This window comes from Mercenaria mercenaria, chromosome 17, assembly GCF_021730395.1.
Source record: "Mercenaria mercenaria strain notata chromosome 17, MADL_Memer_1, whole genome shotgun sequence".
Taxonomy (NCBI): domain Eukaryota; kingdom Metazoa; phylum Mollusca; class Bivalvia; order Venerida; family Veneridae; genus Mercenaria; species Mercenaria mercenaria.
In genome coordinates, this window is record NC_069377.1 from 15476072 (window position 1) to 15503912 (window position 27841).

At 34.4% G+C, this 27841-nt stretch overlaps 3 protein-coding genes across 3 annotated transcripts; 1 reads left to right on the forward strand and 2 right to left on the reverse strand.

Moving 5' to 3' along the window:
• Positions 1–3867: 3867 nt before the first annotated feature.
• On the reverse strand, positions 3868–11079 carry LOC128550315 (acetylcholine receptor subunit alpha-like). Its single transcript, XM_053529137.1, has 2 exons — positions 10325–11079; positions 3868–5179 (listed from the first exon to the last, which is right to left on the reverse strand). The coding sequence occupies exons 1-2, from the start codon at positions 10817–10819 to the stop codon at positions 4403–4405; spliced, it is 1272 nt and encodes a 423-aa protein (XP_053385112.1). The 5' UTR covers positions 10820–11079; the 3' UTR covers positions 3868–4402.
• A 901-nt stretch (positions 11080–11980) lies between these two features.
• Positions 11981–16398, reverse strand: LOC128550316 (neuronal acetylcholine receptor subunit beta-3-like). Its single transcript, XM_053529138.1, has 2 exons — positions 15679–16398; positions 11981–15190 (listed from the first exon to the last, which is right to left on the reverse strand). The coding sequence occupies exons 1-2, from the start codon at positions 16189–16191 to the stop codon at positions 14414–14416; spliced, it is 1290 nt and encodes a 429-aa protein (XP_053385113.1). The 5' UTR covers positions 16192–16398; the 3' UTR covers positions 11981–14413.
• A 6967-nt stretch (positions 16399–23365) lies between these two features.
• LOC128550159 (acetylcholine receptor subunit beta-like 1) lies at positions 23366–26331 on the forward strand. The gene is made up of 2 exons (XM_053528615.1): positions 23366–24239; positions 24433–26331. Exons 1-2 carry the CDS (start codon positions 23754–23756, stop codon positions 25264–25266), a joined length of 1320 nt encoding a protein of 439 aa, XP_053384590.1. The 5' UTR covers positions 23366–23753; the 3' UTR covers positions 25267–26331.
• The last annotated feature ends 1510 nt before the right edge of the window (positions 26332–27841 follow it).

Genomic DNA, 27841 nt, shown 5'->3' on the forward strand with positions numbered 1-27841 from the left:
TTTGAAAATTTTGCCAAGTTGAACTCGAAGAACATTTCAATGTTAATACAAATGACAATTTTAAAATTTCCAACTTCATGCATTATGTTATTTGTTTCGTTCGCCGTGAGAAAAAAAACAATAGCATACATTATATATGTTACGTTTATTAAAGTTTTATTCTACATGATACAACAAAACAATCATACTGGCAAAGTTACATCTCAGATATAGCATAGAAATATGAGAGATACATTGTGTCTTTACATTTTCTATAGACTGACAAAAAATACTTGACGCTTAAAATGCTACAATTTGTGTAAAATGATATTTTTATTTTTAAAAGATTGTATGATATACATATGTGCACTAAAGTGAAATTTACCTTTTAAATTACAAACTTTCAATTATATAAAATGTTTTCTTTTTACAATGTACTTAGAATATCAAAACAGGCCTTGCCACCGATAAAAGCTAAAAGCTATTTCGGGATTAGGGAGAATATATACAGTTTTATCCTTATTATCAACTAACGCAGTAAATTTTGGATTGATTTTGCACATTTCTGAGCTAAGATCATCTCTTATATTTATAAAGCACATATTGGAGTGATATGTGAACATTTTTCAATAATGTTACTACAGTTCAAACAAACTTTATCATTTACACAAAGTCTAATATATTTGCCGGTCTGAAGCAGTGCGACTTCTAGATTTAGCCAACCTTTTCTGATTGGCTTATTAAGGTATTAGATCACTAATAAAGAACCTCCTTTTTGAAGAGTATTCAATTCCTACCATAAACCTACTTTTACTGCAATTCTTAGGGGGGCGTAGGTTCAAGCCCTACTCGGACCAAATTTCTTTCTCCTTATTTTCTAGTAAGTTTTTACTTCTTTCAAGACTTATCATTGATTTCTTGTACAAAAATTGAAAAAAGATTAATCTTATAAGCGATTTTTTGGTGTTCAAAGTGAATTTGCTACTTAAACAGAAGGGATAGGGTTACACATCTTTAAAAATATTGAGTTACACGCAATGAAAGTTCTCTATTTTGCTTTCACTCTTAGATTATATATTGTGGAAGAAATTTAGGTAGGTTTTACGTCAGCCCTAGCGTTATTTTTAAATGGAGTAAGCAAAATTCAAAACAGAAACACAGCATTCGACCTTATTTTTTCAGTGTTGAAGTATGAATTCTGTCTCATTAAATCCGTTTACTTGAGGCACAATAGAAAAAGATAATATTGACATTTTTATTTTGTGTTTTATAATTGTTTACCAACAGTTTTATGTTTCTTTTATTAAAATTAATGGTAAAATGAGTTCTCTGCAAACGTTTTGGATAGTGGCTATCACTTTGAAATTTGTCTCTACTTGAGCTTGAGGAGATACCATAAGTTATACAAAATTGATAAAAAACGGCACGGTAAAAATTGTTTAAAAAATGCAAAATAGTGCAAAACACGGTTACCTTTCAGAATATACCAAGCAAAGGTCGTTTTGTAAACATTACTATTAGTGATCTAATACCTTAAAAAGTAGTTTTCAACACCACTTCGAAGTTGACCTTAAATGTTTGAAAAAAATATACGCTTGCTGTCTTCCAGTCCCAGTACGAGCAGACTTTAGATTCGCATCATTTTCCCGTCTTTCTACATAGTAAAGTTATAATTATTTAAAAGTTCCCTTTTATCTACAAACAGGTTAATCATACAAAATCACAATGTTTTTTAAACAGTTGACAAACTCTAAATATGCAATTCGTACATTTCTTCCCCGTTTTAAATGCTTTTGGCAATGATACCGAAATATAACAGCTCTGATTTGTGCCAAGAAACCAATAGGACTCCCTCATAGGATGCCTCCAGTAAATTCCGGCCACTCCTGAACCCTACAGAGCCATTAAATGTGTCAATCTGTGGTTCTTGTTATTAGTCCCCTACTGGTTGAAAACCAGTTTCGGGGACTATAGAAATGCGCTTTTTCGTCATTCCGTCATTCCTTCCGTCTGTCCGTCCGTCCGCAATTTCGTGTCTGGTCCATACCTCCGTCATCCATGAAGGGATTTTAATATTACTTGGCACAAATGTTCCCCATGACGAGACGACGTGTCATGTGCAAAATCTGGACCCCTAGCTCAAAGGTCAAGGTCAACAGGGCTTTTTTTCCTGTCCAGTCCATAACTCTGCCATCCATGAAGGGACTATAATATTACTTGGCACAAATGTACCTCATAATAAGACGATGTATTATGCAGATCCCTAGTTTTCAGATCCAAAGCTTAAAGGTCAAGGTCACACTTAGCACTCAAATATTAACATGGCACGAGCAGGGTCAGTTTCGTTTCCAGTCCATAACTGTCATTCATTAGGGGTTTTAATATCACTTGGCATAAATGTTTCCCATGATAAAACGACGTGACATGCGTAAATCCCGGACCCCAAGCTCAAAGGTCAAGGTCACAGTTTGGGGGTCAAAGGTCAACAGGGCTTATTTCCTGTCCTGTCCATAACTCTGCCATCCACGAAGGGATTTTAATATCATTATGATGAGACAATGTGTCAGGCGCAAAACCTGGACCCCAAGCTTAAAGGTCTAAGTCACAATTGGAGGTCAAAGGTCAATAGTGTTTTTTTCCTGTCCGGTCCAGAATTCTGTCATCCATCAAGGGATTACAACATTCACACTTGGAGATCAAAGGGTTTTTTTCCTGTCCGGTCTATAACTTTGTCATGCAAACCAGGATTTGTGTGTGTGCATGTGTATGTGTGTGTGTGTTTGTGGTGTGCACGTCTGCGTGCTGTAGGTTTCGTTTTGGGGAGGCTGCGATTTTGGTACGTGGCATTCCCTGTTTGATATTTGTCTTTGTTTTTTTTAATATCTGTTTGCACAAATATACCTCTGGATGAGACCATGTGTCATGTGCAAAACCCGGTCCCTAGGTCTAATGTCAAGGTCACTTAAAGGCCAAAGGTCAGGTACATGTATGACATTGACCGTTGACCGGAGCATTTCTTCTTCATGCATGGAGGGATTTTGATGTAACTTGGCACAAATGTTCATCACCATGAGACGGATTGTCATGCACAAGAACCAGATCACTAGGTCTAAGGTCAATGTCACACTTAGAGGTCAAAGGTCAAATTCAAGAATGACTTTGTACGGAGCATTTCTTTTTCATGCATGGAGGGATTTTGATGTAACTTAGCACAAGTGTTCATCACCATGAGGCAACCTTGTTTTTAGAATTACGTCACTTTGTTTTACTATAGATATTATACTGTAACTTTTTATTACTCTCCGTAGGGAAAAATCAAGACCACTTTTCTGTGGTACAACATGCATGTTGCATCCAATTTTTAGGTGTATTTTGACCTATTTCTATCTGGTAAATAGTTTCTTGTGGACTTATATTATATATATTTTTAATGGGTTTTTAGGATTAATTACCCTTTGTTGTTATTGCTGTTACTATAAATAACTTATATGATATTTTTTTATAATCGGCCAAACAAATTCCATATGAAAACAATGCAAATTTTAATCCAAGTGTTTTGTTATAACATATTGTATATATAGTACAATATTGTTTATACATTATTGACAGATATCAGATCATTATGTTATGCTGCAGTAGAGAAAATCAGATGCCTTCGAGTAGAAGACTTTGTATTGCATGGCAATACTTCATTCACTTGTTCATTCTAATAAGTATGCATGCATTATTCACATAGGCTAAAAAGCGGATTTAATTTGTGTATTTAATTCTGATAATTTCAAAACAAGCATGGGCACCTATTAGCTGTAACCTCGAAGTCAGTTTGTAGCATATCTAAATTCTTTCCAAAATGTACCAACTATAAACAATAAAGAAAACACCTTAAAACTAATTTTCTGTTATTTTAATCCACTTTTTGAATGTTCATTTCTTCTGATAATTTAGGGGTTTTGACCAAAGTCACATGTATATATAAAAATAAACACTCGCAGTATTTATTTCATTATAACTTACTTTAAGATAACTTGCGTACTTATAAATGAAATCATTTCGAACATAATAATTATAACACATCATTTCAGTAGTGTAATCACGGTAATTCTTACGATCAGCTGACTGACGATGTAAAGTGATCAAAAATGTGTACAATTTCTGTAGCACAATCTTGTTACACAACTTAGTTGTTTAATAATTTCGAAATCGAAAATTAGTTCTAAAATCAGTCATTTTTATGTTGTAGATGTCACGTGTTATTTTGCATTATTTATAATTGTAAAGCAATGTCATGAACGACATGATAAGTTATTTAAAGGTCATTAAAGGTCACTCTACAATTAAGATCAATGTGATTTATACATAAGACTTTTAACATCATTACAAAAGGGTAAGGTCGTAAACTATGTTTTGACATTGCTGCAACCCTCTAATTTTTGTTAAAAGCGACATCTTTATTTTCCGCTAGAATCACAAGAAATACAGCGTTGACAATTATTGTTCCAAGAAGGAAAACTACCAAAGCAACCCAGTCAACGGCGACGCTAATGTCTTGCCACGTAATTTCTGGTTCGTCTTTGGCTGAATTATCAACAGTTACAACTGGAATTTTGTTTTTGTTCTTACCGTCGATCGGGTATACTTGATTGATTTTGAGAAATTTCTTCTTCCGGAATCTGCACGGGAAGCAGTACAAAATTCTATACAAACTTCGCACACAAGCTGGTACTTGGCCTTTCTTGAAGCACAGTCTCAAATTTAATATAGTTGTCACCGTCATAAGCGTGCTGAGAGCCAGTAGAATCATAAGATAGTAGCTTAGTACTGGCATTGGTTCTGACGTTTTCGGTAAATTGTCTCCAACAAGAGTCATAAAGACCGCAAGAGCAAGCAGAACGGTGACGGAATAAGAAACTCTCTCTCCCGATTCAGCGGGTAACAAAAATACTAGCATATTTATTACGGCCATGAAGATGATTGGGAGAATCACGTTAATAATAAGGAACATGGGCTTGCGTTTTATTGAAAAATTAAAATAAATCGTGTCCGACGTATAAAGACCGCCAGGAATTCTGGTTACACTGGTTGAGTTCAGGGTCCACTCCCCGTTCTTAGTAAAGTGGGTAGTGTCCACCTCCTCCATAAAAGGAATCAAGTACACTTCCGTTCCAACATATCCCCACGTATTGAAAGCCAACGAACACGTCTGTAGAAATAAATAAGAAAATAATATTATTTAGTTGTTGCTGTTGGTTTTCACTTCATATCCTCTTTCAACAATTATCAAGTTGCTAAAGTCAGCAGGTTACAATAGCAATCATTTACAAAATCAAATACATAGAACAGGTTTTTACGAAAAAAACACGTTTGTTTATAGCTTTTGTAAATCAAGAATAGAAATTGACGCTGTTAGAAAGGTCCTGTAAACAATCAGATATAAAAAGGATAATGTTTAAACTTCAGTGAACTAGTTAAGGTATCTGGTCCACAAATAAGCATGTTCTTTATAACAGTGCTATTAAAATATATCAAATATTTATGCCTGGTCACCTCATGTAATTTTTTGTATCATTTGGAAGTGTACTGCCTACTGAAAAAGAATATATAAATTACATGACAAATTATGTAATACAATTTTTATTTTTTACTTTTATAGTTTTCAATGATACTTCAACAGAAATCCAGTTATTACAGTGGTGTAAGATTTGTCATTTCGCAGTCAAAAACATGACTGTAGTGATTCGTGCATATTGTTTATGTTCATTTTATTTACTAATTCTTGTTCAGGAGACACCCCTTTCGAATGATACCCAAAAACACATGGGGTCACCAGACATCGAAATGTTAACTATTTGCGGATCGGATGCCTCAAGTACATCATGTTGAAAAACTGGCTTAAAGTAGTGACTGATTAAGTACAACATCATGTTGAAATACTGGCTTAAAGTAGTGACTGATTAAGTACAACATCATGTTGAAATACTGGCTTAAAGTAGTGACTGATTAAGTACTACAACCAGGGTTGTTAATAATTACTTGCAAAAGTAATGCATTAAATTAGCATTACTTAGAAAAAATAGGCATTAAATTAGCATTAGCATTACTCATTTTTGTCAAAATAATGCATTAAATTAGCATTACATAGGGTGCATTAGCATTAGCATTAGCATTACTTTTTGTGAATCATTGCATGTTATAATCGAATCATTATTTGTTTGTTGTTTGTTTTTCATTTAATCATTTTAGTTGTTTATTTCATAGCAGCAACACATGACAATCAATTGTAATGAATCAAATCTACCAACTAGGGATTATATATAATTTGTATGAAATACTTGAAATGATCCAACAGCACCATAAGACACACAGCATTTAAATTCTTCAGTATTTTTGTATCTGTCTATGTCTCCAGTGCTTGATATTGTTAATGTATTATAGTTTATCACTGTTACATTTTATGAACATGAGCTGCTCAAAGATTTGAGCGTTTAGTCAGTTTTACAGTATTTACCTAGGTAATCTATAGTTAAATACATGCATGACTTTCTTATATTATATCTGAATATTTCTTTTACCATTACCATTACTTTATAAAAGACACTTATGTTGAAAGTCAAGTACCTGTTTAATGACTCCCTAACAGCCTAATTTGACATGACATGTAAAAGCTAGCTGGCTAAATGTCTTTAACATCACTATCAGTGGCATACTGTTAATTGATAAAAAGGTGTTAAAAGATAATAATAGATTCTGTTTGATATTTTGGTTGACAAAACTAATTATGTCACACTTTAATTGTTATTATGAATTTGCGCTTTGGAGCTGTCCCAGATTTTAAATGTATAGTTCAATGCATTAATTTGCATTAGATACAATGTGAATGTTATTGAAAATTTAATTGGTTACAAACAAATAGTGCTAGTGTTTTAAGTAAAATTGTATGTTCAAAAATGTTTCATAACTAGATAGCCCATATATGATTTAAATTTTATCAGTATTTAGGCAGAATATTGTGCATACCTGAACATTTGGACTGTGTTATATGTCCTTCAGATTGAGGTTTGTGGTATATCTCTGGATCTGATCTGGTTCACACCAAGTTAACTTGAACCTGGGATTTCCAGTGATACAGAAAATAATGCCTAAGTAATGCTAAGCATTAGCATTAGCATTACTAACTTTGGCATTAAATTAGCATTATTTGTAATGCTTAAATTGTGGCATTAATCATTACTTGGCATTATTTGAAAAAAAATAATGCATTATTAATGCATTAGCATTAGCATTAGCATTACTACAACCCTGACTACAACATCATGTTGAAATACTGGCTTAAAGTAGTGACTGATTAAGTACAACATCATGTTGAAAAACTGGCTGAAAGTAGTGACTGATTAAGTACAACATCATGTTGAAATACTGGCTTAAAGTAGTGACTGATTAAGTACAACATCATGTTGAAATACTGGCTTAAAGTATGGAACAGATGTTATCTGTTCATAAATGCACGCTTGGTTATGTAAAACTGCAAAACTGACACAAAACATAAAATTATTATATTTAAGATAATTTTCATTTTTTGTAAGATTATTTGAGCCGCACCATGAGAAAGCCAACATAGTGCATTTGCGACCAGTGTGGATCCAGACCAGCCTGCGCATCCGCGCAATCTGGTCAGGATCCATGCTGTTCGCTAACGGTTTCTCTAATTGCAATAGGCTTTGAAAGTGAACAGCATTTATCCTGACCAGACTGCGCAAATGTGCAGGCTGGTCTGGATCCATGCTGGTCGCAAATGCACTTTGTTGGTTTTCTTATGATGCGGCTCATTTATAGTTCATTCTCTCAAGGAAATCATGAATTTTGATGCATTATTTTTCTAGTTATTTATTAACATGTGGTAAGCACGACTGCTGTAACGTCTCTGATACCCCTTTTCTTCTCATTCTTACAGAAATTCAAATAGCGACTTCCACATTATGAGTTTTTTACATGCACTTTTTAGCAAAACACTACACGCAAAATATTATGGGAGTGAGCAGTGTTTGAAGGTAATTGACATAGGCTAAAAACAGCCTTCTTTTTAAAAAGAGGGTATTACATGAGTGTCTTTTCAGATTGAATTTATTAAACTCGTTGAATGAAATAATAAAATACGAGGCTCTGTCGAGGATTTTATCAAATTTATTCAACGAGTTAATAAATTCAATGTGGAAAGTCACAAATGTAATATTCTTTTCATCACATGTAAGCCTTTCCTTTTGAAACATCAAGAATTCTACTTTCTTTTACTATATAAACAAGACTTAGTCAATTTGACCAACGTCACCTATATTAAAGCTTTATTACACTAGTGTATACTGTATTATCATTTTTATTTAATGGCTTTATTACACTCCCGCGACGTCAAACATGTGATAACACTCAATTCTAACACGATCCGATTCATTTTCCTATTAAACAAAGAAGGCTGAAAACAGTGAATTATTATACAACAATTCACTGTTCTGACGTCACAATTATTACGTCATAGCGTCAAACGGCATAGCGGCGCGCTGGAAAAGAAACCGATTGAAAATGGGCAAATGTTTAATGAATGCCGTCAAGGATGTACTTTAAAGTCCTTGGTAACGTGTTAGAATCGAAATAATATATCTCATTTAGAGATTTGCTCTTAAATAAAATGATTGTCGTTCAGACGCGTATTATTATATCACTCGGGCTGCGCCCTCGTGATATAATTCCTTCGCATCTGAACTCCAAACAATGATTTATTCAGCGACAAATCACTAAATGAGAGAAATTATTTCTTAAACAATAACTTAGTACGTTGATTTCAAATACTTTGATCGTTGATCTTTCATTTCTTGTTTTAACAGTACTGTTCCCTAGTAAAAAAGCAACACAACAAACGAGACGACATTTTATCCATCATATAAAAAAAGAACTAATTATCGGTTGAAGGTACGGACGGGAATACCCGGAAATCGGGTACTTGTCTTTGAAACCGTTACCCAAGAGCCGGATATCCTCTGCGCATAAACAAATTTTATTTGAAAATACACGTTGACTACGTAATTGAATCGAAAACGTCGCTTTTTAAAAGAATAATGTATGTTTTTCTTACTGATTACACTTAGTTAATATGAACTTAGGTGCTACCTAGAAGGCAGAGCTCCCTTGAAAAATCACCAGTGCCCCTTGAAAATTAAAGGAGTGCTGCTGGAATTATCTGGATCCGTTTTAGGAAGTTTATGTCCATTAAGATCTATTAAAATTTTAAGAATTGATGATAATTAATGATTTCTGAATGAATGTCTTAGAATGCATTAAAACTAAATCTTGACATGCGAAAACTCTACAAATATGCTATATACGAACTAAAGAAAGTTACGGTTCTTTTTAGAAGGAAGAATGTGTCCAACTTTAACTCAAATATACTGCTATAATAGACGTCTGGTATGGGAAAATGAAAATCATCTACATGTAAAAAACTTGTTTAAAATCCAAAAGACTAGCCATCTTTAAAAGTCAGTGATGAGAATTTTACCCAGAGAAAATCACTGTTTGCCGAAATTCTCGAAAACTCCTGTTTTATTTACTGAACTGCTAAGTTAACCGTCTATGACATTTTATGGTTAATCTTTTAGCACTACTGGTATAGAATATGAATGGTAGTAGGAACCTTTTTTAAAGTTTTATCTACAGACAGTATATTGGAACCTGACACCACTAACAAAACACTTGTTAAATTTCACATGAATGACTTTATTTTTTACAATGCTTTCAAAACTCATAATAAATGAATAAATACAAAAAAAAAATGAAATAAAAAAAAAACAAATTAAAAAAAATGCATTTGGTGTGAATCGAACTCCCGACCTCTGGTTAACAACGCGAACTCGCTAACCACTGCACCAATGTGGAAGTATGACATAATCAACTCAAATATAAGTATATATGATAAATTTCAGTTATGGAAGCGTGACGAAAATCGTTTCGCATTGAAAATATTGTATTTTATCTTTTTTTCTTCGTAGAAAATGTATTTAGCACTAAATTCTTATTATCAGACGCTCATTTACATTTTTATTCAACGTTCAAAGCAGTAAGCGAAACGCTTTTGTCAACCGTAAACAGCAAGCGTCTACTGACGTCTTACTGATTAATTACTATGAGCATTGTGTGCTGGAAGAAACCCGAACAACACCGATTCCAAAAAAGTACCACGAATTTTCAACTCGATAGTAATTCTTTACACAGTTTTATTCATTTTGTTTTTCACACGTTTAACCGTAATGCGACGCTATCGGCGCCGCTTCGCGGCGCCGCTAGCTCTGCTATTACTTACCTGTGTATCAAATGGGTAGTAAGTGACGTCAACACTGCATGAGGCATCAAACACTGCACCGGGCACAAATGATGTGTATCCGGAATTATATATGCGAACAATCATCCAATCATCTCCGAGATCAGACAGTTTTGAATACGGATTTGTAAGTACAAGTTTCGGATACCATACATCTGATAACTTGAACAGCGCCGAATGTGCGTCTCCATAATCTTTGGGATCCCAAGTGATCACTTGATCACTCCATGTCATATACAGAAGACCGTATGCAGAAAACTTTTCCGCCACCTCGTCGAAGTCTTGAATCGTTAGCAAGTAAAACCCCATCGAAACGACGATGCCATGTGATTGATCTAAAACAGGGCGCTGCCGAGCGTCGTACCCATCTAGCACTTTATCCATCAAGTTCACAGAATCGTCGTATGTCGCACAGTATGAATTACCGGACAAATACATCAACAGTAGAACGAATGTGAAGGCTACAGCTGACCTCATTGTGCCGACCGTAATTGCAGTCAGTTTGCTTGTCAAACTGCACTGACTTTCTGACTTTCTTTTAGTCGGATCTAAAGTTTTATCCAAAATGTATTTATATTTTTCCGTAAATTATATACTAGCAAACCATCCTTCAAAGTAAAATTGACAATTGAAAATTATTTTGAAATGTTTTATCAGCCTATCTAATGATTTTGCAAGTACAGAAAGCGGTTTACAAATCTAACATTGTCTTTAACTGGGTATGGTTTTTAAATACGTTATACAAATATCAGATCACAAACAATTGGTTACTCCTCCTCAATATTTGTTACAGTCCAATGGAAAATAAAGAAAATATTAATTTTAATGGTCTTCCGCTGAATGAACGTTTTGCCCGTATGAAATATAATCAATGGTCTCAATACCCAAGAACAAAAAGTAATGATAATGAAAAAAATATGTAAACTAATAGAAAATGACAGAAATGCAAACAGACTGTTTTGAGTAATCAATACTGATTGAGATTGAAAAAAAATAAGTAGAGAAAATTAGAACGTCATTTACCGCAGATAATTGCCATGAGTAAGGTCTTTTGTTCAGTAAAATTAACTATTATAAGACAATGTATTAGTATAAGTTTTCAATCAAGACTTGTTTTCAGATCCTTTGCACCATTTTGATTGTAATGTTAATATAGGACAATGAAAAAAAAAACTGGTATCGTTATCTTAACATTCTCAATTTTACTCATTTTGGTGTCTTTTTATGTGAAAAACACTTTTCCTGAAACAAAGATGGTTATAAACTGTGAAGACTAAAAAGACTTAAAGATTGACAAGTAAAAAGTAGCCACTAGTATATGTGACTTTATGTCTTTACAACAGTATTAAAACAATATCACTTTTCATAACTAATTGCTGTTACTTCTAATGTACTTGGGCCGTGCCAAGAGAAAACCAACATAGTGGGTTTGCGACCAGCATGGATCCAGACCAGCCTGTGCATCCGCGCAGTCTGGTCAGGATCCATGCTGTTCGCTTTCAAAGCCTAATGCAATTGGAGAAACTGATAGCGAACAGCATGGATGGATCCTGACGCATCCGCGCAGTCTGGTCTGGATCCATGCTGGTCGCAAACCCACTATGTTGGTTTTCTTGTGGCACGGCTCACTTGGTTCACATTACATACCATTCTATTTCAGATGAGATCTTCATATTGCCTAGTCCCATGTCATGCCAAGAAGATACAACTTCACTTTGATCATTTTATAAACAATATATAGAGAAGACCGTGCTTTGATACAGTATGATTGTCATTTTTACTTATATTGGTAAGTTTTTTATATATATATTTTACCCTTTAACCTGATTTTAATGAACAGTACACTGTCTTTCTTTAGTAGAATGAATTTGTTCATTTCAGACTGTTAATAAAATATTTTTTACAAAAATGGTTGTTGGGTGACAAAAGAAGCCAGTAGTATGATGTGTCTTTACTTACGTGTCGGAGACAGTCATTGTAGTTCATAATTTAATTTACTAAACTAATTAACACCATATTACCTTTTCAACAGTGTCAGTGAATACGTAATATTTAATTTTTTCTGGTTCAATTTTAGTAAAATCTAACTCTGTGATGATATTTGTGCTTGAAATTGAATTATACAATTCGAGTTCTCTTTGATAAAATTCATATTAACCAACCAACCTCGTCTAAGTTTTGTATTGGATTATACTACGCTATGTTAAACTGCGTCCTTTGTTGTCTTCTTTGAAAATATTTACTGAAACGGGGTATAAATTAGAAATAGAGGTACCATTATTCGGTGTAACACATTGTATAAATATTTATATCTAAAAAGTAGCTTTGTTATATTTTGTTATATTTACATAAAAGCACACCTACTTCGAATATTTACTTGTATAAGTATCTAAAATATAATATGTGCTCACTAAAATATATTATGATTAGATATTGACATCAAATGCAGAAAATCTTCATCAAATGTATAAAACCTGACCAAATATATATACAAAAATAATTGTGTATTTAGACGAGAATTCAAAATTAAATGTCATTGGCCGTTGTCAAACTTAACGGTAATACGTTTGTCGAAATCGTTGAATTTCTATCCGATATAAAACTTTTATAGTCTGCAGTCACAAATAGATACTATACATCATTATTCTTAAAATCAATGTTAGTAAAACGAAAATATGTGTGTTTGAAAAAAAGAAGCAAAATGTTTATCCTGACTTTCATATAGACATTGAAAAAATTGAAATTGTATATAATTTTGTATATGTTGGAATTAAATTCACTTGCACTGGTAGTATGGCAAACCCTTGGAGCATATAAAACCCATAATGCTTTTGATGTCAGTATTGATATTAGAACCAAGCTATCATTTGTTCCTACCTTAACATATGAATGCGAACTATTGAGTGTTTATAATTACAAAGATGTAGATAAACCACACATTCGTTTAAGTAAGTGCATACTAGGTGTCAAAAGGCAAACTCCTACCTATACTGTATATAGCGAACTTGAACGCGTGCATTTGTCAACTATTAGTAATAAAAAGACCTGTTAAGTTCTGATTAAAACTAATAAAAAAAAAATTACCTATTTACAGAATCTAATAATGTTAACTTTCCATTGATTGATGGGTTAGCAGAATAAATTCTATCATAGACCACCTCGGATATTCGGATATCATATTGTTCTTTGATACTAGTTTGAATTATTAAAATGTATTAAAAACAAGAATAGGGGATCAATATGTCCGAGAGTGAACTGTTAATAGTAATACCATTTCAAATTTAGATAATTATTGTAGATATAAAAATGAATTTTGTTTTGAAAAGTATTTAGATGTGGTATCAAATGACAATCCAAGAAAACAACTAACTAGTTTACGATTATGTCCACAAAGTTTAGAAATAGAATTAAGAAGATATGCTAACGTAGAAAGGGATAACAGATTGATCAAAATGCCATTGAGTCAGAATATCATTTCATATTACATTGTTTACGTTATAGTTGTATCAGATCCAAATACTTGGGCCGATGCTCATGGCCTACTGTGAAAAAGTTTGATGCATTGATGTCATCTTCTAGTAAAAGATGTTTGTATAATCTTGCAAAATTTATTAATGAAGCATTTTGTTAACGAAATAATACTATTGAAAATCTACGTGTCTGACTGACATACAACTTATGCACAGAAAATTGCGGCGATAACCATTTGGCAGTTTACATTTCTTCATCGCTTCAGTCAATATTTTTTTCTCCTGGCGAATATGATAATAGCCAAACATAAAACATGCAAAATAACCCAAAACAATATATGGCTTGGAGCCGTGCAAAGTGCAAATGTTTCGTAGCATGATCTTATCAACTATGATAATTAAAGGATTTCATTACATAAAAAACATCGTTGTTATTTCTTACGCAGATGTCGTGGTATGTTTCGCGTCTTTAATTACTGTGGATGGTATTTCACAAATGGAGACGACAAGTTTTAAGATTCATTGATTGTTATATTGGCTTCTCTTCGAGTTTCAGTTACAGCCGTAAGATCTCATTTATTTTGACCATGCTATTACCCAACTAGTTAAAAGCGACATCTTTATTTTTCGCTAGAATCACAAGGAATACGGCGTTGACAATTATTGTTCCAACAAAGAAAACTGCCAAAGCAATCCAATCAACGGCGACACTAAGGTCTTGCCATGTGATTTCCGGTTCAGGTTCCTCTCTATCCGAGATATCTACAGTTTCAATTGGGGTTTTACTGTCATTGATACAGTCGTTCGGATATACTTTGTTGTTTTTGTGAATTTTCTTCTTCCTGAATCTGCATGGAAAACAGAATATGATTCTGTATAACCGTCTCCAACAAGCTGGTACCTGGCCTTTCTTGAAGTATATATTCAAATTGAATATTGTTGTCACCGTCATAAGCGTGCTTAAAATTAATAGAATCATCAGATAGTAGCTAAGTACTGGCATTGGTTCTGACGTTTTCGGTAAATTGTCTCCAACAAGCGTCATAAAGACCGCAAGAGCAAGCAGAACGGTGACGGAATAAGAAAGTCTCTCTCCCGATTCAGCGGGTAACAAAAATACTAGCATATTTATTACGGCCATGAATACGATTGGGAGAATCACGTTTATTATAAGAAACGTGGATTTGCGTTTAATTGAAAAACTAAAACGAATCGTGTCCGACGTGGAAAGACCTCCAGGAATTCTGGTTACACTGGTTGAGTCCAAGGCCCACTCCCCATTCTCAGTAAAGGAGGTTGTGTCCACTTCGTCCAAAAAAGGAATCAAGTACACTTCTGTTCCAACATATCCCCATACGTTGAAATCCAACGCACACGTCTGTATAAATATATATAAGGAATATCATATTGTTTAGTGGGCTGATGTAAGTTTTGATAACAATATCCTTTATAAATACGATTTTTTGAGTCTTGACTGTAACATGAAGAGCCGGCCACGATTTCTTCAAAATGATACAAACGATTCTGTACATGAAATCGTTATAATTATTTTTAATTTTGTTTTACTTTCAATGGTTATGGGAATATCCCAATAGTTCGGGTTTATATTTTTCCAGAAATTATAACTTTCATGTTTTATTTCTATTTTCTTATAAACATGTAATGAATAGTCGCGTGAAAACGGACCGTACTTTTTTTCTTTATCTTTAGTGTTTGCAGAATTTGTGATACGTATATTTGGTCATTTTGAAATTATACGCTGCTGCGTCTATTTTTATGTCAAATATCACCTGTCAACACTTCAGCTAAGTTAGCAAACTTCGTACTTTTTTAATTCTAACTTGAAAATACGCAGTTGTTTCTTACCTGTGTATCAAATGGATAGTATGTGACGTCAGCACTGCATGAGGTATCAAACACTGCACCGGGCACAAATGATGTGTATCCGGAATTATATATGCGAACAATCATCCAATCATCTCCGAGATCTGACAGTTTTGAATACGGATTTGTAAGCACAAGTTTCGGATACCATACATCTGATAATTTGAATAGCGCCGAATATGCCCCTCCATAATCTTTGGGATCCCATGTGATCACTTGATCACTCCATGTAATATACAGAAGACCGTATGCAGAAAACTTTTCCGCCACCTCGTCGAAGTCTTGAATCGTTAGCAAGTAAAACCCCAGCGAAACGACGATGCCATGTGATTGATCTAAAACAGGGCGCTGCCGGGAAACGTACCCATCTAGCACTTTATCCATCAAGTTCACAGAATCGTCGTATGTCGCACAATATGAATTGCTGCACAAATACACCAACAGTAGTACGAAAGGGAAGGCTACAGCTGGCCCCATTGTGCCGAACTTAAGCATAACTTTAACTGTTTTCAAACTAAATTTCCCTGTTTCGTTTGGTTTTTTTTCTTTCAAATAAATTCTTTTTAACCAGAATATTTTTATTTACTGTTTATTATTTCTTTTTAAAAAAAGTATCGAAACATATCTTTCAGTGATTAAAATTTAAAATCCACAAAAAAAAAATGTTTAAATAGTTATGAGATAATTTTGCAAGTACCTCCAGTGGAAGCAATTTTGCAACAACAAATCTGACACTCTCTTTACTTTTGAATACGCTTTCAAATGTCCGAATACAAAACAAGATCTAATAACTTTACTCATATTGTTAGAGAAAAAGAAAGAAAATATTATTGAAATGGTCTTCTGAATGAATATTTTGATTGTATGAAATATAATTATTGGTTTCATTACTCTGCGAAGAGGATAATAATTGGAAAAAATATTTATCAATTGAAAGGAAAATGACGTACTTCGTGAAAATGGGTGATTAGAATTGGTTAAGTTCAAAAACAAGTATAAACATTTAAAATTGACCGAGATGTCAGGTCAATAAATGTTTTAGAGTTTTTAAATCCCTTTGAATAATATTTAAAGCAAAAAACATTTACGGATCCACTCTCGCGGATCTTTGTTATGAACCCATGAAGAGATGTTTTATTAAACAATTTCAGTGCATCAATTTATCTCTTTAGTTATTAAGTTTTGGTACCTGATAAAAATATATAGTGATTAACATGGACAAATTAAAACTGAAATATTTCCGCATTTGATTACTGTTTAGAAGATATGCTTTCCGCTGCTGGAAACTGACTAGGACTGAAACTGGAAAATATAGAAGAAACCGTTTCTCATCAATTATTTCAAAAAGCCTTTATCTAGTTTTTCAGCTGAATAAAAAGTCCGCTTTTTTTACCGTAATTGTAACCAATTACTAGTTCAACATGGCTAATTAAACTACAACAGGTTACAATTCCTACTGGGAATTTTTTATGAAATGCTGCAAATCAATTATTCAATGTTCAACCGATGTAGAATAAAATCACATTTCTATCGACTGAGTTATTTATTGAAGAAAAACAAATAGTACCAAACATGTAGTACAAATTACAACGACATTTCCAAATAGCTTAACAATTATATTTTAGAAACTATTCATCTTTAATCTTTACCGAATTGCGAAATCGTGTCCTTGCAACATTGCGGCAATACGGCGGCGATCCATTTAAACGGTGGTCATTGTCTTTGTATTGAGATTGTAGGTTTCCGATGTATGAATTAAATATATATGGTTTTTGTATAAATGTTATATGTATTGGTAAAAAATGGTAAAATGCATTTATAGCTAAAATAGCTAATACCTTAAGATATAATGTGTGATTGAAATATTTATGAATCATAAATATGTAAGTAAGTAATCTGTCATGCATACGTAATAACAAGAGGGTGAACTATTTTTAGCGCTAATGCCTAATTCATATTTGACCCGGGCGCCGTGAGATAAATTAGTCTAAGATTTTTCTCGCGGTTTTGGATGCATCGTAGTATGGCGTATGTTTTCACATTATATACGAGCATCGTGCCACGAGGAAGGCCGGGAGAAATCCGTACGAACGCTGCGCGGAGATTCTACGGAAATATTGCAATTTTAGTGCAGTTGCCATGCAGTCTCCGCAAATTCAAATTTCCCACGGAAATCGGCTTCCGTGATGAAGATGGCCAATATATATAACCATCTGAAAAATGTTTTGCCCATATCAAGGCCACCGCACGAGAATGGTGCGGCCGCCCCAGGGTTGCCACGCGATGATTGCTCATTGCTCAATATCCGTGCGGAAAATTGTGAGTTGACTGTACGATCAGCACGCGGCCTCCTAACGATGCCCGTGTGGGGATTGTGACTTGCTAGCTGCGACATGTCTACGGGCTACGGGCTTACGAATTTTTCAAATTTGTATAACTTTTCGCTAAACAACATCGTACAGGCTGCGGAGCTCATGAATCCGTACGAAAATCGCACTGCAGCCTCCTGTGTCAGCACGGAGGCCGCACGGAAAGGAGGATACGGGCAGTCTAACGATGCCCGTGCGGGGATTGTGACTTGCTAGCTGCGACATGTCTACGGGCTACGGGCTTACGAATTTTTCAAAGTTGTATAACTTTTCGCTAAACAACATCGTAGAGGCTGCGGAGCTCATGAATCCGTACAAAAATCGCACTGCAGCCTCCTATGTCAGCACGGAGGCCGCACGGAAAGGATGATACGGGCAGTCTACGGGCTCCGCAGACGCATTGCAGGCCATATGTGAACTAGGCATTAGTCGTTCCCTTTTCAACACCATGTCCGGCTCGTGCAAACGATCCCAGTACTTACGCTCTAGCGCAAAATGTCACCCTCTGTTAATGTTAATGTGCTTCTGCCGAACGAGAAATACTTGCTGAATTTCTTTTTTTTTAAATACTAAATAACATAAAACTGTACATAAGTTGACTGATTTCCGGATATCATTGTCCGAACTGCTTATGCAAACATAATTGCAAAAAAAAATGTATGTTTAGAAGTCTTTACATTACTTCTGTGTAATATACGATTGTATCATATTAAGTTACGTTTACGTGTAGAATTTCACCAAAGTCTTAACCCATGCGGTCTCAAACACACGGTGGGGAAACGGGCACCGGATATAGCCAAGAATATGATAAATCGTATACGGTAAGTTTTTAATCCTTTTTTTATATTTTATGATAATGTTGTTTTTTTTCAAAAACTAAAGAGAAACAAATAGCTTTGTTGCACCTCAGTATGGTAGCAACGCATTTTGGTTGTCGCTACCAACATTCGGCCGAGTTTTGGTAGTCACTACCAAAATGCGTTACACTCAACGCAATTTGGTTTACAAAAATGTAGTACCAAAATCCGTTGGATATGTACACATCCAACGCAAAAATGTATTTATAATAATCTCATAATTTGAAGAAAAAAAAGAATATTTTGTGACGAATGGACAATATTACTTCAAAGAGAGTCATGATGGAACTTAGTCGCTCAGACCGGTTACCCTCGAAAATATAACGGTCCTAGATTCAGTAAGCAGGACCATTGGAACACATGTGAGAGAGGTCAGTGCAACACATCGAGAGATATTAAAGAAACTTGGCACAACTGTTCACTAGAATTATTTGATGCGTCATTCGCATGACCCTGAGACAGGTTTCACAAACGCCCATAAGTAAGTGTAGACTGTTTGAGATTCTTTTAGGCTGTGTTTCAAAAATATCTGTGGTGGACTCTCGAAACCCCTCGCCTTTAAAGAGATAAAAAAATCTTCTTTTACCGGAACATTTAACCAAGACCCCTAAAACACGCACATAATTCACCATTTATGTTTATGTGGGATGTTTTGAAAAATATCTGGGTGGAGTACCCACGTGCCATTCTCACATTTATGCTTCGTTTTACAGTATTCAACATTTTCGGGCTTTAAAAAATCTCGGTAGACTATCCCTCCGACAACACTAACACATAACAACAACAAAACAATACAATGTTATTGCATAGGAAGCGTCGTTTGAGACCCATTTCACACGCTAAGGAATCTATATTTTGGTTGTTTTTAAACGAAAACTATATCTCGGGTGGGGAACTCTGAACCCCCTCCCACACCATTTTATAGGACATTCCTCTCTTTTGTGCGTAATATAAAAATGAGCACAGCCACTGATGTAGAAAAACTACAAAAATACGTTCCATTCCATGATCCTTAACACATCATATATACCCTTGCATCGCATTTTGTCGCTGCCAAAACTCGGCCGAATTTTGGTAGTGACTACCAAAATGTGAGGTGTAACATAGTTTAATTCTATACAATATACGGCTCTGGTGGAAACGTGTCTCTTCTCGTATATCATGACAAAATTCTCCCTGAAAGTTGCAAGGTCGCTCACAAATGTTCAGTAATGTGATAGGTTTTTAAAAATATAACAACAAATAGAAAGTAAGAATAAAAACTGAATCGAGCAATTTTATTGAATTACACAGTTCGATTTTGTGTAAGATATCAGTACGATATGTTTTGATGTATATATAATATATATGGTATTTCTTTGTAAATTACATTATACTTCTTTGCAGCTATACAGCATTGTTATTCTGAAATTAAAGTAATATGATAGGTAATCGAACAATAATATAATAGTTGATAAGACTTTAAAAATGTTGCTGCCCTTGCCCTATCCACCTCTGGCAAATTATTTAGAGTTGTCCCCGCTACCTCGTTAAATAGTCACAAGTTCCGCTGTCCCCCAAATACCACTAAATACCGGAAAACTATGTTTAAAGAAAGAACAAGGTTTCAACCGTTGGAATACGAACAAACCTACATATTTTAGAAAACGCTGCCGCGAGCAGCAAATGCAGAATAAAAAAAATGAACGGGTATCTACTAGGGTTAAAAGATGCAATCAGCTAGTTTTCTAGAACAGAAAATTTATCTGCGATATCAAAATTATTTGTTTTACCACTGCGTCTTGCTACATCCAAACGAAAACAACAGAGTAACAAACTATTAACTTGCATACCATTCGGATACTAGTGACAGAAGTGTGTATGAGGAATATTTTAACAGACTAGAGTAAAATAAAAAAAAGCTCGAAATAGACATAAATATATAGTGTACATACTGGTTCTTTTTGTCCTATTCTCTCATGGTATCCTCAGTGTACACATTTGCCAGCTTGAAAATTATCCTCTGTACGTAATAAGGCTGTCCCTTTTAAAGTAGGAGCCATTATATCAACAAAAATAGTTTGGCTACTGCTTGTGAATTTGTACATATAAATATAAATAACAATATTTGTCGAACTTTCCATGAAATGTTCCAAGGTTATACTTATTGTTTTTCCTAACTTGTTTACTTTGTACTTGTTGTGCAATGGACATTTGTGTTACGTTTTCCTGATCTAAACAGTGTTTTAGGTCTTGTTTCGTTTCTGGGCGGCTTCGTCTGATTGTTCCTATTGACTTTTGTCATTGTTCTGGTTATTGTTTCTGTCGGGTTCTATCGTCACACCGTAATAATTATAGGTCTTATGGCGGGGGAACATCCAAGGTTTCCCTCCGTGCAATATTTCATCTCGGGCAAACGCATGGGCAAAAACACAGACCTTTCGTAAGCCAGCTGGATGACTCCCTCACATGATAGACTTCTACATCCTAAGTGAGGTTTCGAACCCACAGCGGTGAGGAAAAGTGATCCAAAGTCAGTGATCTTAACCACTCGGCCGAAAAAATATCCCTCTTCGTTTTGAATAAATTTCCAACATCGCATAGGTCACGATTTGATAAAATCCCACTCTTGACAGTTTAATGCCGCCTCAATGATTTTCCTCCGAATTAACTTAAGGTGACAAATACAGAAATAATGACAAATACAGAAACACGTGAGCTTCTAGTGTTTCATTTTTAGTAAATATTGTCAGCATTTCGGGTTTGAGTATCCGAAAAGAACAGTTTGTAATTTATTCATTTTGATAATTTAGAAGAAACTAGTATTTTTTTTTATCTGATTGGTAAGAAATCACAATAACTTTTTATCCAAACCGAAGATGCATGTATAAAACTGACGAGCGTGAAATACTGAACAGACTGTTCTGTTTCGTGAAATACCGGCACTAGTTGTGTACAACATCAGGGATTGTCAATGGATTTGAAGTACAACAGGACTCAAAATACAATTTTCGGCAAATACAAAAAAATGTATTGTATGCATATTCAGTACAGGAACACAGACTAAACACATTCTGAAATATATAATTATCAGTTATTTTAACACATAACTAAAATTGTTATGTATCTTATTAAGCTACATCCTACTTACTTAAAAATATACACTTTACTGATGGGGACACGACAGTTGTCGGAAAGCTCAGTTTTAAACTGATTATATTAAAAGGAATATTTCAACATCAGATCATTCTTCATTTTCCGATCCTGTATTTAAATATTAAACCTATTACATGTATTAACGTCATTCGTGATCATTATCTACTTCTTACATACGTAAAGACTAGCCTATATTGAATAGCTTTCAAATAAAACAAAATGAAGTATATTTGTTAACACATAAGTCTTCAACATACAGTAGATACATTACTTTCGATCAATTTGACAAACATAAATCATTCAAGGAACCTACAAAAATTAAATGTGTTTCAAAGTCAAATAATATTCTTTTTAATTCGTGTAATACAAAAAGGACTGTCTAAAATTAAAGTTAATTTGATCTTTACAGATATATAGCCAATTGTTACAAGACTCGCTGATTTGTGCTAAATCACGGGTCTATATCTAGCACATGTTTCCTGGCTGGAAGAAAAAGTCCGTCAAAATTGATAATGTAATAAATCTTGAGCCCAGACAAATAGTTTTGACTATTGATCGGCAAGCAATTCAACTGTTCTACAAGAATATATATATCATTAAAACAAAGTAAAAAAAACAAAATCAGTTCTCTAATAAGAACGTTTTGAAATATCGGTATTTTACTCTTCGTAATACCTGTGTAAATAAAGAAAAAAACACGCTACATTAACCGCCATTAATGTGAGTAGGTCTAAGAACAAAAATTGCAAAACATGTTTAATCATTCTACAGTTCTATTTGTTTTTAATGATTGGAACATTATTTATCTCGTATAATATCAGAAAATAATATTTATATCAACACAGAAAAATAACTATCTAACCGATAATCTTCTTTTCATATAAAACGATATGGTAATTTCGTTAATGTTTTTAGTTGGGAAAAATATCGTTTCATAAAGACGAAATATGCACACACAAAAACGAGATGCCTAGTTTTCGCGAGTTTCTTGTTTGCATTAATAAGTAACATGAAAACAACCAACAACAAAATTCACATTATTCCTATGATTAAAATTTGAAATTTTCACATATATGTGCCAACAATATCTACGTTTTAGCAAAAAAAAAAAGAACACGAAATTTTAAGTCAACAAAACTAACCGCTTTTACTGTATGAAATAAATGATGCATTTGAGCTATGTGAAAATTTCTGGAAACTATAAACGCTTTTAAGTTGCGAGAAAATATCCGCATCATTAACCTTGATACATATCTATAAACATAAATTGAAATCGGACTGACAGTGAAAAACAGTTCTTACTAGCAACATGAGCACGTGGTTGTGTTGGCATGATCAAATCAAAATATATCATAAAAGATATTTTATTTCATTATGGTAAAAAGGAAACTTTAATTACCATATTAAAATGCATTAAGCTCATCTTTAAAATTAATGAAACAAAAATCTTCGGAAAGTGAAATTCGTAGATAATAAAACATCATTTGCAGAAGTTTGCTTCGAGCATTCTTGATTAATGTACGTATCAAACAGCCGACGTTCGCTCTTATAAGATTTGAGTAAAAACTAATGCTAGTTAACACTATTTTCAAGATTCCTGACTTTCTGGAATAGTGTTGCTGGTACTTGGTCTCAGCAATAAATACGAGCAAGGGATAATATCACGCACGCCGGTGTTTAAACTCGCGAAATCAAAATGCTTCTCTTCTCGCGAATGATCATTCTTTTTATTGCTGTTTTACCAGTGCAGTCAGGTTCTTGGAATGACTCGAACACCTTGATGGCGGACCTTATGTGTGGTTACAATCACCGTTTGAGACCTATTAATAATCAGTCTAAACCGATACGTGTTAACTTTTCATTCGACTTAATGACTATTCAAGATTTTAATGAAGTGGAAGGAAAACTATCAGTTGTTGGATTTATGTATCTTGGTTGGTTTGATGAAAGACTGATTTGGGAATCTTCAAAATATGGCGACACAGACTCTCTGATGATCCCGCTGACTGAGGTATGGCATCCCACAATAGTTCTTTCGAATTCCTTTGATCAAATTGATGATATAGGAGATGACTGGATGACGGTGGAATACAGACCAGATGGTAGAGCTTTTTATGTTCCCGGAGATGTGTTCGCAGCATCCTGTTCAGCAGATGTTACATTTTATCCTTTTGACTATCAGGTAAACTACTTTTTTCTTTTTCTATTTTGTTTATATTTCTATTTAGATAACTATGAGATGACTATATACCTATTAATATTGAATAAGCAAATAATTTAAATGCGATGATACATGTAAATGCTAAGATATGAAGTGAATATTTTAGTTTGAATAGATCCAATCACGTATGAAGATGTTCAAATACTCTTTTCAGGTTTGTTACATATTTTTTGTGTCTTGGGGATTCACGTCTGGCAAGTTATCTTTAAATCTTTGGCCACACACTGTCTTCAAGTCTTATTTCACCGAGAATGGAGAGTGGCTTCTTGTAAAGGCGATCCCACTTCGGTTTCCAGGGGGACATCAAGACGAGGTGGACGCGGTTGCCATTGAACTCACTATCAAAAGACGTTCTACATTTTTAGTTGTAAATGTTATTCTGCCTGTCGTCTTCATGTCCCTAATCAATATCCTAGTTTTTATGCTGCCAGCAGAATCCGGTGAGAGGGTTTCGTACGCTATCACCGTACTTCTTTCTCTAGCCGTCTTTTTGACCTTGGTAGTGAACAATCTTCCTAAAACCTCTCAGCCGATGGCAATCCTTTGTTACTACCTCATGTTCACGCTTGTAACAAGCGTCTGCATGTGTGTTGTAACTATCTTCAACCTCCGACTCTTCTATATGAAAAGCGACATTGCTGTCCCAGAATGTTGTAAGCTGATTGTCAGAGTTATGTGCACTTGTCGCAGAACAACTTCTATCACGACCGAAGACAACCGTTTCAATAATGAAGGTACAAATAGCGATAAGAATGGAAATGAACCCAACCCACCGATAACGCACAGTGAAAATGTGAGGCATATCAGAAAACCATTTCTAGATGAACGGATAAATAACAAGAAGAATGAAAATAACGCGGGAGACATTTCGTGGCGAGATGTTAGTGGCGTTTTGGACAGAGTTTTCTTCGTCGCTTTTCTTGCAACCTTAATCGTTATAAATGGAATATTTTTATCGGTTATGTCGAAAAACAAAAGGCATGAGTGATTTCTAGCGTTCAGCTCTGAAAACAAAACATTTCAATGTTCTGCTCTTTTAATTTATTTCTCAACTGATTATAAAAATGTTAGACCCTTTCAAATGATTCTCGAGTTAAAATAACTTGGCCAACAAGGAACATCTTTTGCTACTGTCTTGCTTGTTTTAACAAAGCAGTTTCTAACAAACAAATTATAATTTCAATTTTTTACTGACAAGTAGTTCTTCATCCGAATTTCCGAATTTCATCAAAATTCATAAAGCTTAACGAGTTAATCAAACTTCAATAGAACAATATGCGCTAGCTATATAATTATAGTCGGATTTACTATAACCCAGAGTTCAGATGCATGGGTACATGGTGGCGTACCTGAACGACAAACCGTGGTCAGTGGGACAATAAACCACAATAAGACTTCGTTTATTTTCATTCAAAAATGATAATGAATTTCATCATCAGAGAAGCAATGAACAATGTGTCGTGTGGACATTTTACGTCATAATTGACATCTCTGGCTAAGCGTCAACCTTTTTTTATCGTTAACAAGCTCCATGAAAGTCCAAGCCATTGTAAATTAGACTTCAAACTACACAAAGATTGATTATTTGATAAATGCACAAAACTTTGTTTAACGTAATTAGGCCTAGGCCTAATTCAAAATATAATGTCTCGGCAGTTAAAAGATATGTCCGTCAACGTGTATAACAATATAATGTGTCGTTGTTGCGCTTTTCTGTCTTTCAAATAGAACTTTCAGGCAAAAATTGATTTCTCTTGTATTAAAATTGGTTTTGCGATAAGAAAATAACACCATTGATTTCAAATATTACAATTTTACTGTTAAGAAATTAAAAAATCTTCAAATATGTGTTTGTTTCTTTGTTTTGGGTTTAACGCCATTTTTCAACAGTATTTCAGTCATGTAACGGCGGACAGTTAACCTAACCAATGTTCCTGGATTCTGTACCAGTACAAACCTGTTCTCCGCAAGTAACTGCCAACTTCCCCAAATGAATCAAATATGTGTTTGTCATTGTGTATAATAAATATGTTGTAAAATGTTCCGAGTTGTTTTTCATTGCCATGATAAATATTGCACCAGAAATGATAATTTAATTGTATTTGTTTAGTTAATGACTTTGTGTACAGCTTTGACTTCCAAGTGTGACTTTATCTTGGAGTTGTGTGCTATGCACACCGTCTTCGAATTCACGAGGTTCATTGGTGCTAGTTTTCTTCTTCTTTTTTTTCAAAATCTTCGCAGCGGTTAACAAGGTATGAAGCGGACATGACGGGCGGAAGGATGGACAAAAATTAAGGACTACCCCCTATATACTTTGTACCTGGGGATATAACAATCGGACATGGATTCAAATCTATAATGTATGCATGTCCATTTCATGTTGATGCAGACCATCAGTGACTCTATGAGAAGTTAAGTACAATATTCTAATGTGGTTCTAATATTTCAAAGTCCAAACCGGTTGTGTGTTCACAGGACACTGGTGACCCAACTTTCTGTCATTGTTACTCAAGGCTTTTGCAATTCAACTCTGGGTAAACTTTAATATAACCGTGGGTTGGGAGTACGAGTCGTGAAGGTATTGGGGGTATGGATACTATAAAATATCATCAAGAAAACTTAAATAAAATACGGCTGTTTTTTTTTCTTCTTTTTTTTTTTTTGTTGTTGTTTTCTTTTGGGCCTGTTGTAGCGAGGACAGGAGAAGGGGCGATTAAATCCCAAAATACAATCCCAGATGCACAGCATTACATAATGAACAACATTCCTATAGTTTCGTCTACAGGTTAAATACTTTTTGAGATACATGCGATACAAACTTTTAGTCCATTAACGCGTGTATTTACTGTCAAGGGCCATAACTCTGGTTTCGCAGAGCGAAATTCACCCTCACCCAATAAACCCCTAGGTGCACAAATTCAAATAATGAAACATTCCTATAGGATTTAATGGCTCTATGTCAAACACTTTGAGATATATGCAACACAAACCTTTAAGATCTTAATGCACATTTTTACTAAGTCAAGGACCATAACTCTGATCTGACAGAGTGAACAACGTCACACGCTATAATAATCCCTTCGTTAGTCACAACTCTAAGTCAAATACTTTTTGAGATAGTGCAATTCATGAAAAATTAAAACGTATAAAACGTATTTCTAATTTCAGCTCTAGCGGCCACTACAAGCAAGGGGTAAGCTGATGTCTGACATGGTTGTTTGCTCTTAGTTCTGTTCTTATAAACTACACACATCTGAAATAAAGGTGGGAGAGGACCTTATAATGATGTTACAGATCAAGCTTGATGACGTTCCATCTAGTGGCTCATGAGTAGTTGTTTACAGCTATTTGAATTTTTAGCTCTGAGTCAGACAAGTGCCCTTGTAGTGGGGAGGACCTTATAATGATGTTACAGACCAAGATTGATGAAGATCCATAATGTTCATGAATAGTCGTTATAAAGTTGTTGTTTTTTTTTTGTTTTTTTTTTTTTTATTTTTAGACTGTCTCGATTACAGGCTTGTATAACGAGGACCAAGTTTGATGAAGATCCATCAAGA